The sequence below is a fragment of the Carettochelys insculpta genome, chromosome 3, assembly GCF_033958435.1.
Source record: "Carettochelys insculpta isolate YL-2023 chromosome 3, ASM3395843v1, whole genome shotgun sequence".
Taxonomy (NCBI): domain Eukaryota; kingdom Metazoa; phylum Chordata; order Testudines; family Carettochelyidae; genus Carettochelys; species Carettochelys insculpta.
In genome coordinates, this window is record NC_134139.1 from 94,256,324 (window position 1) to 94,280,457 (window position 24,134).

A 24,134-nucleotide genomic window follows, 5' to 3' on the forward strand; every position below is an offset into this window, starting at 1 on the left:
TCCTATGGAAAAGAGACAGTTATACTGACTCACCTGTATGAAGTGCTATAGATCTGCGAATTACGAGGGCTAAGAATTATCACTATAAAAGGACTATGGGAATTGCCATCAGAAAAACTGAGTCCTCACAGTTATAGAAGTTCAGAAAGTAAAAAAACAAAAATGAAAAAAACAACTTACAGCTGAAATGGATTAAACACAAAGCTCAGTAAGGCCAGCACACTTTGGTGCTGTGGGAAAAGTAGAGGAAGAATGTGTATGTTAGTAATTAAAAATTCATTGGTTCAAAAGGCATCAAGAAAGCTTATTCTAACTATACATTGTTTTTGTATGTCATGTAGCAATAAAAATCTTTTTGGGTGATTCACTAATATTGGAAGACATTTATTTTGTTGTAAATTAAAGCATATTTCATTTAATGGTGAAAAGAATCTAGATAAATTTTCATTAGAAAATGCATATACAAACCAGTCTTCATTTATAATGGCCTACTAACTGCACTTCAGAGGTTTCTGCAGCTGTTTGAGTAGCTGCATGAGTACAGCATGGATCTGGTTTGGTAGCTTCCTGCCACTGAAACAGTGCTTCAAGTAGTTTTTGCTCTGGGTACACAGATTTAGGTGCATTGCACACCACACTTCAGTTTAAATTGAAGATGTAAATTTATACATAATTGATATTCAAGATAGTTTTATTTCTTGTAAAAAATCCAGGAAAATGATAAGTTTGCCAAATTTTGTTTTAGTAAAAAACAAATAACTTCATTATTTCAATGGCCATATTATAATTTTGGTTTACAGATTCATTGAATACTCACAAAATTTAAAAGAAAATGGAAATTCTCACATAAAAATGTCCATTTTTGGCAAAGTGTTTCTAACCAATTCTGATATTCTCTTCCCTTTCTCCTATCACAGCAATTTTTATATATATAAACAAATAAATTCTGTATGATCAAGGCACAAGGCATACCACTCATGCCTATCTGACTAAACCAAAAGAAGGAAAGCACACATGTATACATTCAAAATATTTTCCATACATGTTTATGATTTATTGCCAACAAAATACCTCTTTTCAAACTTATATGGTTGTTCTGAAGTACACACCCTCTAGTAGTAAAGCAAACTGGTATTTGTGACCTTGAACACATGAGAGTTCACAAAACATGTTTCAAAGGAAAACCCCTTTCCTCATTTAGCAGTTAAACTCCATGGATTTTAAAAAAGCAATGGATCAAGGATATTAGGGAACTTACTGGCAAAGAATCCAACTTTTATCTCAAGCTACTAGTAAAAAAAAGCGAGTTTAACCTCAGACTGTTTGAGACAATTAGACTTCTAGGTCATTCCATCAGGAATTGACTTTCAGCTCACAAGAAGTCCAGTGGTAAGCGTCTCAAACCAAGAACACTTTCCAGAAGTCTAAAATAAACCCGTAATCTCTTTTCTAAAATTTAGAAAGCAGGTTTTCCATTTGGACAAAACCCAGGTCCAACTGTATAAACAATTAATTTGGCTTTCATTTTTATTGTTATTTTTAATCATCACATAGTGGAGGAGGAAATGTGGGATTTGCATGATTTAGACTTCTTTTAAAAATATGCTAACTTTCTTGTAAAAGCGAACTATAATTCCTATTAACAAAGAGTCCAAAACCTTTGTTTGTTCTTCCTATGAGCCACCATTGCTTGTTTAAGTTGATTGCCAAAAGTCTGACAGGATCTTACAAACAGATTAGAAAAGTTTTTGCTGACTACTAAAACTTTAAATAGTGTGGCTTTATTACATATTGGAGTTCCACCAAAACATATATGGAGACATGTTTATGGAAATCTCATTTACTCTTTCCAGAAACACAATAAAAATATATTACACTCTTTAGATTTTATCTTTCAGATGATCACATTTTTGGCCTCAACTATAGCATGCCATTATTTACAATCTGACTCTCAGGCAATAAATTGAGTTTGAGCACGTCCCTTTTCCCTTGAAGGAAAGGGGCCACAACAAATTCACCAGATGACTTAATTTGCTTTTCAGTATGATCTCTAAGCTGCTAGCTGAGGCTGGCTCTACACCTAAAACTTAGGCAAACTCAGCTATGTCGCTCAGATGTGGATGGAAGGGTGGAAATCAAACTCAGACACTCCATTAAACTGACCTAAGCACCAATGAAGACATGGCTGGAGTGATGGAAAAAAGCTATGTCTTTCTGAGGGAGTGGATTTCCTACAGCAACAGAAAATATCCTTTAAGTGCTAAAGGCCTTCCTCACTTCCCAGTATAACCAACAGAGGATGGGAAGGGCTGGACTGCACAGCTTGAGCTGGGGCCCATCATGATGGTAAAGGCAATGAGCCATCCATCACAGGTCTTACCTCTTCTGTTATTTCCTTTCCATTATGGGACACAGATCATCCCCTCGCTGACCCCCTTCGACTTCTTTAGCAGAGCTGACCAAGTTCCAACTTGAAGATGTTAACAGCAGATTGGTGATGGCAGGAAGTCAATGTTCCATACAGATGTTATGGTGCTTGGGACCAAATCAGACTCTGCTCTGATGCTGGGATTGGCACTGAATCCATTAGAAGAGCCCTGAGGTGAAAGTCTCTCTCTTTTGTTCTGGAGCTTAAAATATTTACATATGCAGCACTTCTCATTTATAAATCCCTTGCCTAGACACTTCAGGCAACTATTAGGGTGGAGGTCACTAATGGGCATAGGGCACTTGCATGATTCACAAGGTTTGAAGCCGGGGGATTGGTGCATGCCCTATCCCTAGGCTGGATCCCACCCTGGACAACTATCAAACTATGGATTAATGATAAGTGCTCTGCTAAGGAAACTAAGAACCTACATGTGCTAATAAGAGAATGAATTAGATAAGCTGTGCAAAGCCAGAGCAGTTCCATGCACTATAACTAACAGCAAGAAGAAACAGCTGGTGGGGGACAACAGGCAGTGTCCCTTATACTGCACAATGTGGGTGCCACTCCAGAGGTCACCAGAATCTTTCCGCTATAAATAATGCTGAGGGAAATTTCCATCACTGATGTGTGTGCCCACCACAAGCACCTAATATGGAAAAAAAGACACAAGCAAGTGCTTGAATGAGACTGGCTATTCCCAGGAAGTCTTAGGATGAAATCCTGGCCCTACTGAAATTACTAGTTTTTACACAGACATTAAATAGGGCCAGGATTTTAGTTCTAGTGTCTTCTGCTTGATGCATAACCAGCAAGCTGCTTCCTCTTGCCTTACAAAAACGTTAGCATAATGCAAATAGATATGGCTGAATTGTTTGGTTGAAAATGGACTTCAGATGTGCTCTGGGTTCAGACTAACCATAGAAAAAAAAATCTCTTCAGGTCAGACATCATGCCTTATGCTTGGACTTTTACACCAATACATAAGACTGAACATCTCATTATCTTTCTCTTGCACCCAGAACACACAGCATGGCATCATGGTGAATAATCAAAAAAGTAAATGTTAAAAACAGATTTAAAAAAAGAAAAAATCCACTGAATTGTGAATGTGAGAAAGAGAAGACTGGCTTGGATCCTAAATGTACTTGGTTACAGACTGAACTAGGAATGAACACTGAAGATTTTTCTTCAAGAGTGATATACTACATCTAGTTTATCCCATAATTATAAAAAAATCAGTAACAGGCAGTCCTGTATCAGCTTAAAGTCTAATAAATTAATTAGCACATGAGCTTTTGTGGCAAATTTCCACTTCCTCAGATGATTACAACGTTTAACAGCTGTTACTGACTATTACACTCATTCAAGGTTGCTATTTTAAGGGAACATTCTAAGCCTCTAACCCTTGGAATGCCCTAAGGCCCAATCATTCTTTAAGTGTCTCATTTTCCATATTTTCATCACTAATAAAAAGTGAGCCCAAGTGGAGTACCAAATATGAATGGGCATTTCTATAAAAATTCTAGGTTTTTGTTTTAAGATATTTTTCTGCAAGGGGAAAAAAAAAAAGACTACTGAATCCCTTTCACAGGCCTTTTTCTGTGGAACACCCTCACAACCTAGTGACATAGCTACCATTCAGTACCTGAAGACACCTCATTGGGAATCTCTTGAGAAAAATATCAAGAAAGCATTCCATTTGTCTGAAGTGGTATTTTCAATCAAGAGCTAAACAAGTTTATATGCCTTTTATTGAAATATCAAAGTGCTTTGCTATGTACAGAGAATAATTTTACCAGCAATAGAAAGAGAGCTACCCGTATGGAACTTGGAGGCCATATCACAGTGCAGAATGGTACACAGCTATACAGAACAGGAAGTAAAATACCATGCACTCAAAACTGCAGGAATAGGAATTCCTAAAGCCACAGGTTTTATAACAATACTGCAAGAAAAACCTTAAATTTTTCACTGACCACAAGCTTTCAGTCCCTATTCAAAGACTAGCAATTTGAGCAGCTCACTGGCTCCTATCACCACAATGGAGTGATAGATTTAGAGGAAGAGCCCTGCTTAATGGCTATGTCTACACAAGAAGCATTTGTGAGCAGAAGTAACTGTCGGAAGGGATTTCCCAACAAAACTTCTGTCAGCAGATCACGTCCATGCATAAAAGTGGATCGAAAGGGCAATCCCCTCAGTTGACAGAAGCTGGCCGGTCTGCCCGGCCTGTCTCTTGACAGAGCAGCCAACCAGAAGCACAGCAGGTAGGGTTGCCTGGTGAACCAGAAGCCCTGTCTGTCAGAGGCACTCCCCGAATACCTACGTGGCTTTTTTGTTGACAAAGGTGCTATTCTCAGTCACACAGAGGCAGAACGCTGTTGGCAGAAGTGCTGAATTTTTCTGACAGACTCGTCAAAGTGCATTTTGTGTGTAGATATTCGGTAAGTTTTCTCAACAAAACCCCAGTTCTTAACAAAACTAATGCAGAGCGTAGCCAATGAGTCACCAATGCCACTTCATCCATACCCAGGGTTTTTTTTTTTGGAAGTAGGCTAGGTACTGATGTGGACTAATTCTACATATACTTTATTCTTCTGAAACATTTAAAATGCATTTGTTGATTTAAAAGGGGCTTATAGCTATCTTTTTTTCCCCGGGAGTTTGACAGAACAAGGGCAGACAAAACTATGTACTAGCAGCATATTTAACAACTCATTCCTCTTTCATTTGGCACCAAAGCTTGTTTTTGCAACAATGTCTCAATTGTCTAGAAAAAAATTATATTCTTTGGAAAGAGTGTCCAAAATTTCTCATATTGCAACAAAGTTATCTAGCTTATCAATCAACATGGAGATATTTAGTAACTAATCCAGAACAGCAACCAACATTTAAGGAAGAGCTTTCACTAGGATATTTTTTGGACCCAAGTAAGAATGGATTGAATCTGATGTTTAACAGTTTGTACTGGAACACTAGCAAGACAACAAGGAAAGATGAGTCTAGCTGATGCAACCAGTAGTCCATCTAAATTGCATTTAAATTATGCTCTATAAATATAACGTAATAACATTGAATGGATACTGCAATACATTGGAGTAAAGAATCCTACTCAGAATCCAAAATAATCTGTAGAGACTCAGAGAAAAAAAATCAACACTAAGATAGTTGCTTGATTGAAAAGCTGATTTGAAACAGAAAAAGTTTATTTTTGATTTAGACCACAATAAATACATTAAAAGAGGTATATCTAGATATACTTTAAAAGGAGAAAGATGTTAGAAAGAACATACAGACAAAAATTGAAATCCTTGGTATCAGCATGCAGGAAACTTAAATTTCTCTATAAGTGAGGTGCTGAAATTATGCAAATACCTAAACAAGACAGGCAGAAGAAACACAGTGAAGTTAAATGGCAAAGCACAGACACAAGACTATGTTTCAAAAAAATGGAAATCCAGCTTGAGCAAAGCCAATACAAAAGAGAACATAGCAGGTAAAATACACTTAAATTAAAAAGAAACTGACACTTAAAGAGAATATAGTAAATATATTAAAAAAAATTCTTGGGGGTTGTTCCCTCAAGAGGAGAAACAGATGCAATCAGGTATTTCTTTCATGCAACCCTCTTTACTAAGCATGCACGCACTGTCCTGTTACTCTGAACACAGTAGGAATCAAATGACAGGAGACAATTTCTTTACTCACACTTCAGTTGCAAGCCACTTTCCAGACAGCACTCCGCCCACAAGCCCTCAGGATCATGCCACAAGTTTCATTCTGGCTGTCTCTAGGTTTTCTTTGCTGTATTTTTTTGTGCACTTCTGTGGTATCTCTTAGAGGCTTCCAATTGCAGACAGACAACTGTAATTGAATTAAATCCCCCTCACTATTCATACTATTTTGGGACCCCTAGGAAATCCTTTGGGCCACAAGGCCCAGCAACCGTCCAGGCTCGCATGACAGTCCAATGTTTTAACTGTGATATTCTCCTGTTTCAGCTATCACTAAAGAAAGGAGATATTTCATTACTCCTTCATCTGTGGACGGCAACTACTATGCCCAACAGCTTCTGTAAGGTGGTGTGATTGCCCATCAATCACAGGCATGATTGTTCTGAGCTGCTCCCAACCCCCCATTTAAATTGTACCTGTAGGTGAACAGACACTACATATGTTTGGAAAAAGTTCTGAGTCTCTTTAATCAGCTGCTGGTCATGGATTACTGGAGGTTAAGTGTATAGTGCAGATGCCAACTACCGTTGGACCTCTAGCGTTACTGTGGTTGGATCAAGGGACTGCCACCCTGGGGTCTAGTCTGAGACAGATACGAAATTCAGGCTTCTACCTCAACATGAAGGAAGCAAAAGGTGTTGCATGAGGGGTATCAGGCACCAAATGCACTATATAACAGGGGTAGTACAATGGAAGCCAGGTGTATTTTAGCCTGGTGAACCAGACTGAAGTATAGTGAACTGAAGAGTTCCAATCTGGGAGTAGAGCAGGTAGAAGTCTGTTGCTTGAAAAAGAGCACCCAGCAGGAGAATGATCATCACTGAAACTTAACTGTGAATCAAGACAGTAGGAAATAAAGATAACACAATGGATTGTTCAAGGAAATGTCATCAAAACAAATTAATAATTATTTACAGTATCACTTGGTTGATCCAATTGGAACTGAGGCCCCACTGAGTTAGGCACTTTAAGAAAAACATAGGAAGACATGGTGATGTCCCAAAAACATACTTTATAATTAATCATGTTGATGGGGTAATGTTCAACTCAGACTTAAGGGAATTTAAGAATGAGACCTTACCTGCCACTAAAAAAATACATCTTTAAGTCATTTTTAATACTGTAGGACTAGAGAGAGCAGTAATTATTTTAAAAGTGCCTAGAATTTATCTGCAGTTCCAAGAATCAGTGAGCCTTACTTCAGTTGAAATAGATATAAAATTTTAAAACTAAATTAACATGACAGAATATGGACAAACTATAACTGCCATTATGGAAGACCATCTCTCATGTCACTTAGAACACTTTGAGGTAATCAGTCAAAAAAGAGTTCAATGGGGTGAGCCCCAAAGAATGAATTTAATATATCAATGATTTAGAAAGAAGCAAGGAACTAAGCGACAATATTTGTAGAAAAATTACGTTAATTGAAACTAGAGAATAAGAGGAACTCCAGAAAAACCTAACAGAACTTCAGGACTAGACAACACAATGAAATTCAATATAAGTAAATGTACACTGGAAAGCACAATTTGATTTTCTCACATACATTGATAAACTCAATACAGTATTAACTGTAGCCACTTTGGGAGAAAATAGGAACATGACTGTGGACAAGTCAATGAAGACATCTGTTTTCAAGATACATGAGTGATGACAAATAGAGACCCAGTAGTGTGTATAAAGAAAGCAACAAAATACTAAAAATGCTGTAATGCCATGATTCAAAATGTCTGAGGTAGCATACCTTGGCTGACTGAACTGAACACATTATTCACCACAAAAGGAGTGAGAAATTAGAGATGCTGGGAAGGGCAGCAAAAATTACTGTAAATCATGGAAATGTTTTCATGGGAGGAAAGATTCTAAATATTTCTAACCTAGAGGAGGCAAATAAAAAGCCATATGATCTAAGTAGATAAAATAATGAACGAGAGGTCAATCAGTTGCTCCTTTCTCTGTTCAACATGAAGCAAAACATGAAGCTAAAACCCAACTTGAACAGTCTCTGGACCTCCTTGTACAATTTTTGAATTACGAATAACTGCAATTTTGCATGGTTACTCTGAAGATGTCTGTGCCATAAATTCTTATTTGAATGTGTTTGCAAATCTGTGCCAACCTGTGCTGCCTCCTTGAAAAAAGTGTTACTTAACTCTCTGGAAGGAGAGAGAAAGAAGGGAAGGGTAGTGGAAATTTACTAGAAGAACAAGAGGCCAAGGAACTGGAGAAGGGGGTGGTTAAATAAAGTACCACACAGGAACAGAGGTGTTCCTCAAGAATAGGAAGCATGGGGCAGATGAGAGAAAGAAAGAAAGAAAAAAAAAAAAATCAAACTGGGGAAGACTCTGTAGGAAAAGAGCCCAAATAGCATGGATACTATGCCTGGCTTCCTCCAGGTTCCTTCAGGATTTACCAGGGAAGAGTGAGCTAGTAAGGACAACTGCATGTTACTGTTTTGTGTAATCCATAATCATGTAAAAACCAGGAGAGGTAACGGAAAAAGAAAATACATAGGACTTCGAGCAAAGGACCTTCCACATGTTAACATTACACTGTAAACCAAAAGCATCCGACCTTTTGGGAAAGAGAGTGTACTTAAGTATGAGGAAGTCTGAAGGGCTGGTCCTGCATCCAGAAGAGCTGAGCAGCTGCATAGCAGGTTCCCACTCTCAAAGAAGGAAATGTTAGAATGCAAATCTGCACTCACACCATGCCCACCCATTGGGGCAGTACCTGAACTTCACTCCAGCTCGGGGAAGCTTGAGACACCAGGGGATCCAGAAGCTAGGATTTCCTACACTGCAGTCAAAATGTGTGGCTGAAAAAGAGCCCCACTCAACTCCCTGTCTGTGACAGCAACAAATGAGAGAAACTGGAAATGGTTGCTTTAAAAGTAGACAATTAACTTTTGGAATTTACTATAATGTATTGAGTTAGAGCTTAAGTTGGAATATGTTCAGATGTTTCTAGAAATAAAATTCTCCACCTATATTAGCTAGCATACAACTATGTACAGAATAGGAACCCTTTTGCTTCAGGACACAAATACACCACTAACTGCCAAGGAGTAGGAAGAAAGATTTCCTTATGGTCATCAATACTAAACTGTTCATTACAGAAGCTTTTACAATTTTCTGCAAAGCTCCAGAAGTACCTCAGTTATGAACACCACAATTATGCACTCACCTCATGTATACCTGGAAGTATGTGATCAGGCAGCAGCAGAGACAAAAGGGATATATATATATAGCACAGTACTGTTAAAGGTAAGTTACTGAAAAAATAGGAAGCTTAAAGAAGTTTCAACAAGCAAACTAATTCTGTGCTTATTTAATTTCTAGTAAGATGGTTAAAAGCAGCAATTTTCTTTGGCATAGTAAAGATTCAAAACTGTATAAGTCAATGATCAGTTGTAAAAGTTCTGAAAGAACCACAGTGATGTTTTGTACGGTCATGAACAATTCCGAGTTGTAAAAACCCTCTATCCCTGAGGTGTTTGCATCTCCAAAATTCTACTGTACTGCTGACCAAAATACTGAACTAGAGAGACCCCTGATTTGGTTTCACAGTTTTTATGTTCCTAATAAGGATTTTTAAAATTATTTTTATTAAACTAGTCTGCAAGAGAAATTTGACTAGTTCAACTTAATACTTGATCCAAATTCTTCAACAATAATTTTTGTACAAATGTTCTCTCGATCATGCAGTACACACTGTGGTTACCACAATTAAGATGATCTCTGAAGAGGGGCAAGACATTGGATTGAGAATAACTTTTAGACTCATGGGTTTTAGATTTTTTTTTTCTGATTGGAAAACAAATCAAGTTTCCAGTATGAACCAGGTATCTTGAGAGCATCTGAAAAACCCCAATTCTAGAAAAAAAAAACTTGCTGACAATAATCCAAAATTTCCTAAAGTAAGTTGTGCATACTTTATAAAATGACAATAGTATTACACTTAAAATACCATATTACATTGTTTGTGTTCTGAACAAATCTTAATTTGTGCTGTACGTACTCATTTTATTTTGCATTCTTAATTGCTATGCAATTTAAGCTGTTTTGAATTTATTTTCTTCAGTCCCCTGACCATCATCCTGAGCCTTTATTTTATAGTTCAAGGGAGCAAGGGATAAGTTCAGCAGACAGAAATGTTCTACAATTTGCAGTTTTTCCAATGTAATTCTATTTTAATGGCATTAGCATTTAAAACTTGGATTTTTGCTTTTTTTTGGTAATTTGATAATTTATAGTAATCTTCATAGAAAAACAGATTCTCTCTGTGCTGTCTGAAGGACTCCAACTTGTCAGGGAGTGAGGAGTTAAGTGGTTTACGCATAAATAAAAGTTTAGTCCAAACTTGCCAATGGTTTCAGCTCCAACTATATATATGCACCAACAAGAGACTTCAGGACAAAAGCAACGGAGTAGTATATTTTAATAGGCTTACTGGGGAGAGACTGCAGTTATGTTTAGTGGGAAAATATTAAAATTATTTCTATTCCTTTAAGTTCTTGGAGTTTCTTTGGGTTTAGGAAAGTGTTGTTGAGGAGATACCTAAAGTTTGGCACGTGGCATTGTAATTTTGGAAGAGGGATTCATTAGCACTTCAGAGGAGGTCCAGAGCTATAGCACCACATTCTTAAGTATTTTAATTTGCAAGCTAAACTAGACATTGAAAGTTGTTGGGCAGAAACTAGTTAGCTTTACACAGGACACACTCATTTATTTTTCCAGGAACCTCTTGTTTTTGGTTATACCCTGTGAAGACATGTACTACAATCAGGTACAGACTGTAGCCAACATTTGGGCCTGTCTAGGCTGTAATCAAGGAAACCCTTCCCTATGGCTGGGCTATATAAAACAGTAAGAGGAAATGAGGGTTACCAGGAATGAAATACTATGCTCAAAATAGCCTTGTATTTTGGACACTGTTTGGCCACATACTTTTTATTCTGGGATATGGATATATCCTGAAATAGAAAGCACAGTATAGCCTTAACCCAAGTGTATAGGATGAATGGCCTCCAGGTGAATGAATCTGGGTTGTACTGCTAATGATGCTCTTATCTGTTGGGTCTCTGCCTTATTTGTTGCAGAAGTTGGAAGGTGTGTAGAGAATGAAGCAGAAGAATGCAGGAAGAAAAAGGCTGTTTCCATGGTTTGGGCAGGGTGGAATGCCACCTTGGAGAACCCAATTCTCAAACAACCTTTGCTAGAATCCAGGGAATGCTGAGCAAGACACTTACACCGAATTATCATCATCTATTTAAAACAGGTAATCACTGTGTTCCTCATTTTCTAGGTGCCCAACAGTAAACCTAGGAGTCTGATTTGTGAAGTGCTAAGCACCCACTGCTGCAACTGAGGTCAATGGGAGCTGTGCTCTGAATATATAAAAAAACCTTCTATAACATACTACCTTTTCAGAAAAGAGAGTCAGCCCCCAGCAGTGCCAACAGTGTAAGCTGTGTGCTTGTGCGGCCACTCAGGAGAGATTCCAATGCCTCTCAGCTGATTAGCACAACATTCATAGCTAGGTTTGTGTTTCTCCTGGTGGTGCACAGAAATTTTATTCCACACATGGATGGAAAAAAATCTATACATGCATTGAAAAGATTAGAGGAAACACTGGCCCTTAGGCATCTTAAATTGTACACTGAAAACTAACACATTTTTATGTTAATTTCTTTGCTTCAATTTATCATCTGTAAAATGGGAATATTACCACTTAATTTCATAAGGGTTCAAACAGTCATTAATATTCAAGAAGCATTCTGATAGATATTTTGATATTTAAAGTAAGGTTTGAATAACTGTAGTTAAAACATCAGGTCACATCCTGGAAAACAACAAGAAAATTAAATCTAATAGCTGCTCTTCAAGCGAGTGTACCACCTATGCCAAGAACTGAATAGGGTTACTTGGAAAAAAAATAGTATGTCTTGTAATGATATCAAAACACATGTACAATGATTGGGGAGGGGGGCAGGACAGGGACTGATAAAAATCTAAGCAACCCTAAATCCCTCCTAAGGCAATTGTATGGGCACTATTACCACAGAATCTATCTCCAATATGCAGATGGGGAACTGACAGAGATGTACTGACAGTAAGCCGGCTTTGACTAGACATAGACCAGACTAGACACTGAAGTCGGCCACCAATACGCAATTTTACCTACACCAATTGTGCAGCTAAAATAGGCCTATCTGCGGTCGACTTCAATGGCTGTCTACACAGAAGAAGGGTGACAGGAACTTTAATCCTCGCCACTCGTTAGGAGTTCTGGGGTCGACTGACCCCAAAAAGCGCTGTTTTGCACATGCACAAAAACAAAACACTGGAAGATTGACTCCGAGTGGATCATTGTTCCATGGTAGAATAGACCCAGCCCCGGGAAACTTGTGAAAGCTGGGAAATGAACGATTGAACAGAGGCCTGCAACCCAGCCTGCACCCTTATCAATGGGTAATTCTTTCTGTATTTCCTAGCCAGTGAATGCTTCAGTTTTGAACCCAGACATTCTTTCCACAGGTCTTGCATTTGAAGCTTCCTAACTTTAAAAAAGCAAACTGGAAAAAAATAATTCTAATGTGAGCCTCGCTGTAATACAACTGGTCACCAGCAGAGCAGGAATCTTTAGACCCACCACACATATATCTGCAGTAATTCACAGCAGTGGTAGCTTGTCACCCTGTATGTGCACTCTCGTCTAGAGGGAAATAAGGCACAGCTTGCACTGCTCTTTGTTGATAGTCCAGGAACCTAGGACTTAGTCCATGCTTTGAGGAGAGTTTACAAAAAAAAAACAGATTCCAAAGAGCTCCTCCCCTCTCTTGCACCAGACCCCGGGCTCCCCTTCTTCTTCCTGTCTGTTCTTGTCCCACTTTCCCTCTGTACATGCAGCTTCATCCCTACACACAGCTCATCTCAGACCGCCTGCCCCATTCTTTCCTAGGCCGTGTCTGACTCCTCTGTAAGACAATATGACCACTGCCACCTCACTGGATTCCAATAGTCCAGGAAAGAAAATACCCTTCCTCTCATTTCTTTCTCCCAGTATGTGGTTGCTGGGAGGAGGAACACTAGGGAAAGTCCTGCTCTTCTACAGAGCTGCTGGTTCAAGAATGCTCCATATCTTCCCCCAACCTTGTACTGACAAACAGCTGAAAAATTATTGCTGAATTCTTACAAAAATTATATATATCAGCAGGAGGCAGATACCCAGCACAGAAATTTCAGCAGTGCTATAAACAACTAAAATAGGGTTACAACATTAGTGGAAAGTTGGGCAACTTTAACTGTACATATTGCCACTTGTGCTCTCTCTACTACAAAGAAGGACTAAGAATAAACCCCGAATAAGTTTACCAAGGGAGCTGTCTCCTCAGTCAAATTACAGGTTACATCTAAAGGAGGTGGGGTGTGGTTTCCCTGCTCATTCATACATACTAGTGCTCGCTCTCATTGCACTTGTGAAAGTATAAACAGCAATGAAGTTTTAGTCACACAGGTAGCAGCAATGAAAACCACAGTTTATCTGAGACACCGAGTGTGAGTATGTGTTCGTAAGTGGGCAAAAAACCCCATATCTGACTTGTCACAGTCTCAGACAAACATGTTTAAAGATGTACTCTTATTTCCATTTCAGAGTTTGGCCTTGCCAGACGGGGTGGTCCTCCCATGACAGATGGCTGGCACTACTTAGCTGTGTCTTACTGCTCTGCCTCAGCTGGGCATCAGCACTTTCTTTACAGGATCACGGTGTCAGCCCAAACGTTCCTCCCTTAACACACTGTTGACTTAGTTTTTGCCATTTTGAAAGCTATTAAATGTACAGTATTTCTCTTCTGTTCAGTCAAAACGTGTAAATAGTTCTTTATATGCACAAAAACTTTCTGTAAGAGACAAATCAAACAGCTTAAAAATAAGGCCTCTGCTGCAGTGATGCAGAAAACAGAAGTTGAATTCATGCATTAAAAAAATTAAATAATATCATGCAACAGATAGCACTTGAAATTGCGAAATAATGCTAGAACAGTAAATGCATGCCCAGGTGGAATCGGTTCCTGGAGTAAACTGTAACCTCCCACTGAGCACTAATTCCCTTTACTTACTGAAAAATAAAAGTATTCTTAAGAACCATTGAAACCCTGCTCCTCTGCAACATCTGTTGACATTTTGGATGATAGAAGAGCTACAGTTTAATAAGCCGAATTAAACGTAAAGTTTGTAAACAGCTACACAATCTCTATCTTTTGTAAATCAGCAGTAACAAGCCAAAGGCCAGAAAACAGTAAACAAAAAGCCCAAAACTGAACAAATACCACAGCCCCAGTGCAAATCAAACAAACATTCTTAGGTAGCCTATCAACTTCACAGATGAATCATAAAGATGCATCAAACTGAACTACTCCATATTTCCCACTTATCATCCAGTCAGGCTCAGTAGTCACAAACTGCTCACCTTGTCCATGTTTCAGACCAACCTGAACATCAGATTTTAGTGTTCTCAAGCTGCAAAGAGGTGCAGGATGAAATTTGTTCAAGGCTTGATGGAATGGAACAGTAAACTCCCATTTTCTATCTCCAGTTAGTTTCCTATAGTTCAGATCACCTTTAAATATAATTAAATTTGACTTCTCCAGCTCAGCGTACAAGTCAGTAGCCACAAGAGCCATACTACAAAATTCATGCGGCAGAGTCCAAAACATGTGATCATGGTAAACCCAGACTCCTTTTTTAATACTGCCCTCCCAGTTCATCCCACACTTAGACATCCACCTATTATTAGCTGACTGCAGCTGTTTAATAGTCCAGTTAAAATCATGCTTTGTGGTATCCGATACGTACCATGGAATACACTTTCCATGGAAATGGACTTCAGTAGCTAACTTTGATGACAACAAAAAGTCAGCCAGTACCAGATCAGTAATAAGTTCATATCCAGCATTATCCAGGACTATATCAATTCTAGTAATATCTTCTGAAGTTCTCCTTTTCTTGCAGTTTATAAGCAGTGACCAAATGCTTTCCATATCATCCACTAAGATGAAAGGTTTCAAGTCATCCAGTGATTTTAGAGGATTAGCTTTCTGAGAGTTGTCTTCACCAGCAGAAATAGAGAGGTCACACTTATTCCCCCACAGTGAAACCTGACGAGAAAAAAATTCACTTAGATCGATCTATGTATTCTGTAGTCTTCCATTCCAGAAACAAAGGGGCCTGACTTTACATACATGCTCCAACTTTACATTAAAGCTCACTTTTTTGCACATAAAAAGAGTTTAGAATGACTTTTGGGTGAAAAACCAAAACAATTCTCGCCAGTTCCAAAGAGCACCAGAAATAAATTGAGAGAGGCTAGTGTTTCCTCCTCCCTCATCTCTATCTTGGACTCTCTGCGGATTAGATTTAATAAATACACTGACAGAGCTAAAAACATTTTCATTGTGGACATAACTCAAAATGCCTTGGCAGAATAAATATCCTCCTCGTATGAGTTTTACAAAGTCTGATTGCAAGAATATGCAAATATATTCCTTTATGAAATCTCAAACAGTAGATATGCAGCATTGCCAAATTATGTTTTTATTAACTTTCAAGGTATTTAGCATATTCCTAAAGCCTCAGCTCCTAGGGCATGGTTTCCCAAACTAGGGGGGGCCATGAGGCAACCAAGGCCCTCCCCTGCCCCCCCATCATTCCCTCTACCCTTTGCTTCTGGCTCTCAGCTTCTGCCATTTTATGTGGGTGACCCGACACACCCACTATAAAAAGCAGGCAGCCGGCAAAGACCCAAGTGCAAAGGTGAGTGTGGGTTGGCAGGGGGGGGGGGGGGGGGGGGGGGGGGGGGGGGAGGAGAAGAAGAGGATGGGGTTAGATAGGGGGCTGGGGGTGCCTGGCTCAAGTCAGGGGGATGGGGTAAAAACAGGGGGCTGGTGGTGCCTGGCTTTGTGGGGCTCAGGCAGGCAGCTTGCAGGGCTTGTGGTGCTCAGGCGAACGGACAGCTTGCAGGACTCATGGGGCTTGGGCAGCTGCACCTGGCATTGCACAGGTCAGGTGGCTTGGGCAGGCAGCTGGCCCTAGCAGTGTGGCGCTTGGGCTGGCGGCTGGCCTCAGCAATGTGGGGCTCAGGTGGCTTGGGCTTGTGGGTGGCAGCTGGCCCACGCAGCGTGGGCCTGGGGCAGGTGGCTGGCCCCGGCAGTGCAGGGCTCAGGCAGGTAGTTCTGGCAGCGCAGGTCTGAGGCGGCTGTGTGGCTATCGTAGGCAGCTCTGGTCGCTGGCTTGGGGCTCAGGCGGCTGGCCAGCTGGGGCTGCACCAGGCATCCACAAGGGATCAAGAAAAATTGTGTGTGCTTATTTTTAAATTTTAAACACTTTTATATCAAGCTTTTGTGTTTATTTCAAATTACAAAATGAATTTTTTGTTAAAGGGGAGTTGGATGATGGTAAAGAATCGAAACGTGGGGCATGATGCCAAAAAGTTTGCAAACCACTGTCCTAAGGATATGAGCTTATGAGATCCTTTACCTTCTATTCCTAATTTTCGCAGAGAAAAGCTTGAAACTGTAAACCATAACAGCCCAACAATATTTTTTTAATCGTGATTTAAGCAAATCTCATAACTTTTTGCAGCTGGACTCACGACTTTTGAATGCTTGGAGATGGCAACCCTGAACGTACATGGAAAAAAAAAGAGACACACACTTTGGAACATGTAATACACCACCAGAAGCATGGACAGATATGATTATCATCAATTATATGGATACTCAATAGAGTTTTTGAATAAGACCACAAATCTAACCAGAGTCTTGCTAGTTTCCTCTAGGACTGCTCAGATCTCTAGCTAGCAGGAGAGACATCAGAAAAGTTTGCAGACTCAACAGTAAACTTTCTCAGTGAACATACAATAGCATATGTGCAACCATAAGGACTTCAATTTTTTAAAGTGAAGGTGAAAGTAAGTTCTGCAGAATTCAATTTGTAGCTTGCTACAGACAGTAAACATGAATAAGGGCTGCCAAGTTTACCTGGAGCAGCTTCAAAAAATCTTCTTGAAGTTGTTTTTCATCTAGGTCCTCAATGTTTTTGAGAAGTTCTCGTAAGTAAGTGCATAAGGCAATAATAGCTTGGTGGGATTCAAAGAAGCTTTGAACTTTTACTTCTTTAAATACATCATAATCATCAATTGGTGGACTAAAATAGAAGAAATACGATTAATATGCTATCCATTTTCTCTCATTGCAGCAACAGAGTTAAACACAGTATGATATTTTTAAATGAATGCTAAACCTGGAATCCTAATCTGAGCTTTCACAGTAACGTGACATGCCTATATGGGTCCAGTAATACTTACATTGCCTGGTATGCTGTCTCACTCATTTTAATCAGCATATACAGATGTTTATTAAGAAAAGCCATATATCTTAAGGTTGTGTCCAAATGTCTCAATCATAATGGGTCCCTTCTCCCCCATTATATGGGGCACTGTATAAACACACCCAGGTTGCCTTTGAGGATTTTCAATCTATGAGAGAAATTGGTTAAGGAGTGGAGATAAGACATCCAAGCTCACTACGGATGAATAACTCACTCAGTTATTTTCAGTACACTTGTATTTATGGTTGTGTGGCAACTTTTCACAGACCTATCTAAATGTACAAGCTGAACCTCTCTAGTCAGGTACACTCTCATCCACCACCACCTGTAATCCAGCATGGTTTTAGTTAGCTGGATCACCTCTGATCTCAGGTGTGGCCAAGTTTCCCAGGGTCCCAAAAAGTTTATTTCCTGCCACCAGTCCCAGGTCGCAGTGTTTTGTGCTGTTATTTAGCTGTAATGTACCCCTACATTTCTTTTGAGAACCCGGTAAGCAGTGGAAGTTTTGGTAATGCGCTAGACAATTTTGACCTCCTGTGATCTGGCAAATGCTCTTGTTCAGTGCCAGTCGGGTCCCAAGGGTGTGGGACTAGAAAGGTTCAACCAATATTATGAAGGGAAGGGGGTGTGCTTGTGGAAATTTATCTAGGACCATCCTAAAAATTAACATAGTAGTTCTTCTGTTAAACTGTAAAAAAAAAAAAAAAAAACCTCAAAATTTATACCTGGAGAAGATAACATTTTCTGACCAAATTACTCAAGATACCAAAACAAAACAAAATTTAAAGGTCCTCCAGGATTTTGAATTGCTGAACAAAAGAGCTCTTCATGTTGTTGACCTTCCCTAAGAGATTACAAAAGAATTCTTCACTTTTGGCGTGTAGGGAGTTTTAAAGCACACAGTTCCAAAACAGAACGAATGCATGACACAAAAGTGCAACTGGCACAAACACGTTTTCTAGTTTGGGAAACATGGCCTTTTTTTCCTCCCTCATTTTGGAAAATGAGAACAATTTACCCATTTTAAAGATCTTCGTGTGACACAGAATGAGTGACAATTTCGAAAGCCTTTTTTCATACTATGATTTTTCATTATTTGTTTCTTGGGGCACGTGAAACTTTGTTTTGGTGAACTAAATTCTTAACACTGTTGCTTACAGCAATCACTGATATTTTTCTACATAAAAAGGGCATAATTTTCAGAAGTGCTTATGTCTGATGAAGTCAGTGGGACATGGTAGCCTAACTTAATTAGGTTCTTAAAAACTTTATCCAAAACAACAGATAAGACATGTATCGATGTGTGTATTTACAACTAACCCTACCATCACCATGTTTTCATTTTTAGGGCCTGCTACTACTTATGTTAAAATTAATCAGAGTTTTACCATTAATTTTAAACGGCAGCTGGGTTGGACACTGTTCTCAAATGAATAAATATGAGTCAGTTTAACTTTTTAGAAGGCACAAAGAAAATGTTAGTTCAATCTTGCATATTGCTTAATAAAAGGAAAGTTAGCAGAATTCAGCACCTGATACGTCACAAAGAAAGCAAAACCCCTTTAGCACCTCAACTGGAAAAAGTGTTGCCAACATGTACAGCAGTGGAGTTAGAAGAACACTGAAAAAAGACTTCTCTATTTGTGAGACAGATTTGCATTTTAAACCAATAATCCTTTAGGAAGCATCAGTAACTTTCAGATTTCAACCCAAATTACTTGGCAAGAAACTGGAAAGTCAGACTCAGATGTTTCAGCAAAGTGAATCACAAAAAGAGAAGCAGAAAAGTTACTAACAATGTACTTCAAGGTCTTCAGCACAAAAGCAATCAAAGCCTGAGTGAACTGGAAGATGCGAGAATGGGAACGAGGAGAGGAAAAGAAAAAAAAATGTTTAAAGCAGAATTCTGATTCATTTTAAACCTACTCCCTTTTCCTTTCTCCCTGTAGTCCCCTTCTCAGATGCACAAGATCAGAAGAACTACACGCAGTTAACACCTGACATTCAGTTGCACACTTACTTCTGAGCTAGAGCTTCATGAATCCGGCGGTACATGTAACACTCCACATATAGCCAAGGGGACTGAAACCAGCTTGGCTGTCCATTTCCATCTAATAAATTTTGTTGATATTCTAGGTATTGATTCCACAATAGAGTATCAGGGAGTTTATCATCCAAGGGAACCAGTGGTTTGTCCGTCTGTAGCTCATTCCGTAACTTAGAAAGGAGAGAGATAGTGTTCTTCTCTGCCTCAATGCCTTTCTGAAATAAAAATGGAAAATACTTAGGGCTGTCGATTAACCACACTAAACTCACAAGATTTAACTCAAAAATTAATTGTGATTAAAGAAATTAATAATGGTTTTAATCACACTGTTAAACAGAAAAATTTTGTCTTCCTACATTATCAAATACATTGATTTCAACTACAACACAAAATACAAAGTTATATTCCATTTATTAATAAATAGAATACCATTTATCTAAGAGTATGATATAATTATTTCAATGCTTGACAGACCTGAAAATAAGCATTCCTAGTCCTGTATAGCCATATACTCTATGGTAGTTTACTTTTACTGCAAATGTATATAAATTTTGAATTTTAAAAATCTCAATAACCCAGTAAGCATGAAACTCTCAGGAACTTGCACTTGAACAACGACAAAAGTCCAAGTGATAATCAGGGACACTTTTATTCTACATCTGATATTCTGCAGCCTTAAAACCCCATGTTATGAAAATTACCTCATTCTATATTGAGTTAGAGCCTTTTGTTCATAACCCATTCTGTTCAACAAAATATGAGGAAAGACAACGCAAGAAGAACAGGAGTAAAAGCAAAGAAGAGGAGAGAGCGCTCTCAGAAGTTTTGGCATGAGAGAAATGGTATGAAACAGCAACTCTTACCTCTCCATGTTCTTCAAAGAATTCATTTTTATGTCGGTGCAAAGTATCAATAACCTTAGTTAGGATCTGAGGCAGCCTGTCCTTAATTGTATAATATGCGAAAGAGCTAACAAGAAAAAAAAAAACAAACAGGCACATTAATTACTTACTACACTAACAGATTTAATACCTTATCCCTTTTATTCATTATTTTAAGTGCAAACTCTCTCACTTAAGGACAGCATATATAATGTACAGTAAGGTCACCGACTATGCGAATCCAGAGTATGCGACCCTGCTCTTACGCAGCTGACCCCCGATTCACACAGTAACCCTTGTTTTACATGGCTTCATGTTGACACAATGCAAAGCTGCTGGGCTCTCAGCCTGCCTAGCTTCCCGCAGCTGCAGGCAGCTAGGCAGGCTAAGAGCCCCTTCCCCCTGCTTCCCAGAGGAACACTGCTGGATAGCCACACCTGTTCACCCCAGGTAAACCTTCCACCAGCTCAACTCCCCGCAACTCCCTGCCCCTGTAGCCCCAGTTCACCTTCCTTGCACATCCCAGGTCATCTCCCCCCATGGGGAGCTCCAGCTACATGCCAGAGGGCTCCCCTCCAGGACCCACAGACCCAGCTCCAACCCCATGCCCCAACCCCTCTGCACACCCAGGCCTTGATTCCCCCCACACCTGGCCCCAACCCCTGTGGACCCCGCCCCCCAACCCTAGAGCGGCCCAAGATCACACCCTCCCCCTCATGGCTGGCTCAGCACACACAGGGCTCCACCCTGCCCCCTGCTCAAGCATCCCACCCCAGTACACCCCTGTTCAACCCCTCACCCACCTGTCTCAATGACCCCTGCAGCCCCAACTCACCTCCCCCATACATGGGGCTTGAACTTCAACCCATGCCTGGGGCTCTGGCTCCCAATCCCTGGCACGCTGCACAGGGCTCCAACTCCCCTCCCCTCAAATACCCCGCCTGGGTGCACTCCCCCGCCCACACACTCGGGGCCCCAGCCGTCAGCACCATCAGTGTGCATAGCGGCTCTATCCCCCCTGCCAGCTCAACCCACCCCTGGCCCAATTCAGCCCCATTCAATCCCCAGTTTGCCTGGTTCAACCCTCCCATCCCCAGCTTACCCCTCCTCCAGCACCTGCTGCGCTGTCAACTGGTCAGCCGCCAGTGCGCGCAGGGCTCCAGCTGTCAGCCGCTGCAGGAGCATGAGGGTCTACAACCTCCACCCCTGCTAACCTCCCCACCCCCGTTCACCCCACCTCACATTCCCTGGCACGCTGGGCTCCAGATTCAACCTGCACCTGGGGCAACGCGTGGGGCTCCAGCTCACAACCCCTCTACACACCACCCTTGCAGCCCCGGCTCCAACCCCCCTGGCCAAGCTCAACCTCCACCCCAACCCCCTGCAAGCCCCAGCTCAACTGCACCCCCTCACCTCCTCTGCCGCCCTAACCCACCCCAGCCTTAACCCCCCTGCCCTCTCCCAGGGCCCCAACCCATCTTCCCAAGCCCTCTCCGACTTATGCAAAATTCAAGGTAAGCGAGGGCTGTGTGGGCCACAACCCTTGCATACCTTCAGGAATTACTGTAGTCATTTCTGTTTTGTTAGCTGCTTCTGAAGTTAGAGAGCCTCCAATAAAATACAAGGCAGAAAAAAACATGTCTATCAGCACAGGGTTCTTTACTTTACCCTGAATTGTTTTAGTTATTATTTATATTTTTCTCACTTTAATGTGGTGATCCACCTGTGGTTACATTTGTCGGCTTACTTCAGGAAAGCTTCAGATTTTCAAGGCAGCCACACGACCTACTGTATACCTTAATTGTGATAAACTTGAAGTCATAGAAGTTTTATCATCAGTTCCTCTGACAAGTCAATAACTCTGCTGTGTCCTTAACATCAATGCTGTCATCAACAGTTACCAAAAATAACATACATCTCTATACTTTCTTGTTCAATTCAGAAGCCAAATACAGTATCTTTTAGGTGGCGAGTAACAGTTTTCAAATTTGTTTTGGGCATTCCAGGCACAGCACACCAGCAAGCATGAAATCTTTCAAAAGCTCCTCTTTTACAAAAGGCTTATTTTGTGCAGTTATTTTGTTCTCACTTCCTGACCTGTAGCTTTGCACTTAAGTATTGTCCTGACGGATGGTAAAGGTTAATCAGTAAGTCTCATCCTAAATAGATGAGGCTTACCATTTATGGGTAACTGGTATGGGCTAAAGCAGCCCTCCTCTCTGCCTGGACAAGAGGTTGCTCAGGGCTGCTGCAGGTGGGGATGCTCCAGCCATGCCAGAGTAGCCTGGTACACAGTGGCCCCAGGAGTGGCAGCTGAGCACACCGCTCCAGCCCGCCTGCCACAGATAGGGGCTGCTCTGGCCAGGCTGCTGCTGACAAGGGCTGCTCCAGTTGCACTCCAGCCAGGCCAGTGCAGTCCCAGTCCCTGGTACACCATGAGCAGACACACTCCAGGCCAGCCAGCCAGCCACAGCAGCCACGAATGGAACAGGATTTTACAAGTTTTGAAAGAAGCCCATAACAAAAGGCTAAAACTGCCAAAAAGATTGTCAGAACCCATTTTAGAAACTGCCTATTAAAAACAAACCAAACAAAATATACCTGGGAAAAGTGAAAAGGTATAAGAACTGACCCTGTATGAAGTTCACCACAATGAGATAGCTAACTTTAGAGAACAATACTTTGAACAATAAATTAATTTAAATTAAGTCACTACCAGGCACCTCCATATATTTAAATATCAGTACTAAAGCAAAGACATAACAGGCTGACAGTGGTGGCTGGCATCTGCCACCGTGCAACTTAAATCAATACTGCGTCACCACCACCAACAGCTGCAAAGCTGGGAGACTGAAGTCCATCATGACCTTAGTACTAACCACCCAGCGGGAGGAAGACCTCTAAGGGTACTGAGAGCATGTATGTACTGGCGCTGGAGCCCCCTCACCACAACTGTACCCACTGCGGGGCCAGAGCTCCAGGGGCTGTCCAGAGAAGTTTCCCCCGCAGGGGCACAGCGGTAGGTCCCCACCTCGCAGCCCAAGCAGCGCTGGCAGCCCGCTCGGATGCAGGGCGTGCGGGTTGACTCGGATGCCCGCACGGTCGGACGAGAGCGATCAGACACAGGGCAGCCGCCCCAGCGGATCGGGGCTACAGAAAGCCCATACGAGCTGAGCCGGGGCACCTGCCCGCCCTAGGTCCAGCCGCACGGAAGTGGAACTCAGGCTGCACCAGGACCAGCACCTCCGGCCCTCGGCCGCTCCGGCTACCCGCAGCCGGGCCCGCCGCAGCCAGGGAGCCCAGCTCGTGGCTCCGGCCGACTGCCGAGCCGAACCGAGTCCGAGCCCGACCCGCGCCTGGCGAAGAGTCTCCAGCCGCTGGAGCCCCCTCCGGGTTGGGCCCAGGAGAGCCGCCATGCCCCCGCCAGGCGCTCCCGGGCAGGGCTACGGGGCTGCAATGTCACCGCCCCTCCCCCCCGCGGCATAGCGATCCCCCCGTAACGGACCCCTTGAAGCTGCCCGCCAACGAAGCCGGCACGGCCGCCATCTTCCTCCCGCGGCTCAGTACGGCGGCGCGGCTCCGGAAATGACGCAAGCACCCCATGGTATTCGGTGAGGGTCACTTCCGCGTTAGGAAGGAGCAAGACAG

The 24,134-nt window shown here is 41.4% G+C and overlaps 1 protein-coding gene across 3 annotated transcripts; it reads right to left on the reverse strand.

Annotated features, from left to right (window-relative positions):
- Positions 1 to 607: 607 nt before the first annotated feature.
- On the reverse strand, positions 608 to 24,050 carry DCPH1 (damage control phosphatase 1). 3 transcript variants are annotated; one of them, XM_074990370.1, is made up of 6 exons: positions 23,992 to 24,050; positions 20,469 to 20,574; positions 19,579 to 19,820; positions 17,210 to 17,375; positions 15,027 to 15,328; positions 608 to 6,295 (listed from the first exon to the last, which is right to left on the reverse strand). In XM_074990370.1, the coding sequence occupies exons 1-6, from the start codon at positions 24,030 to 24,032 to the stop codon at positions 6,268 to 6,270; spliced, it is 885 nt and encodes a 294-aa protein (XP_074846471.1). In that variant the 5' UTR covers positions 24,033 to 24,050; the 3' UTR covers positions 608 to 6,267. The 3 variants fall into 3 exon arrangements, with proteins under 3 accessions (XP_074846471.1, XP_074846472.1, XP_074846470.1); XM_074990371.1 differs by having other exon boundaries at positions 608 to 14,071; XM_074990369.1 differs by having other exon boundaries at positions 608 to 15,328.
- Positions 24,051 to 24,134: the final 84 nt, after the last annotated feature.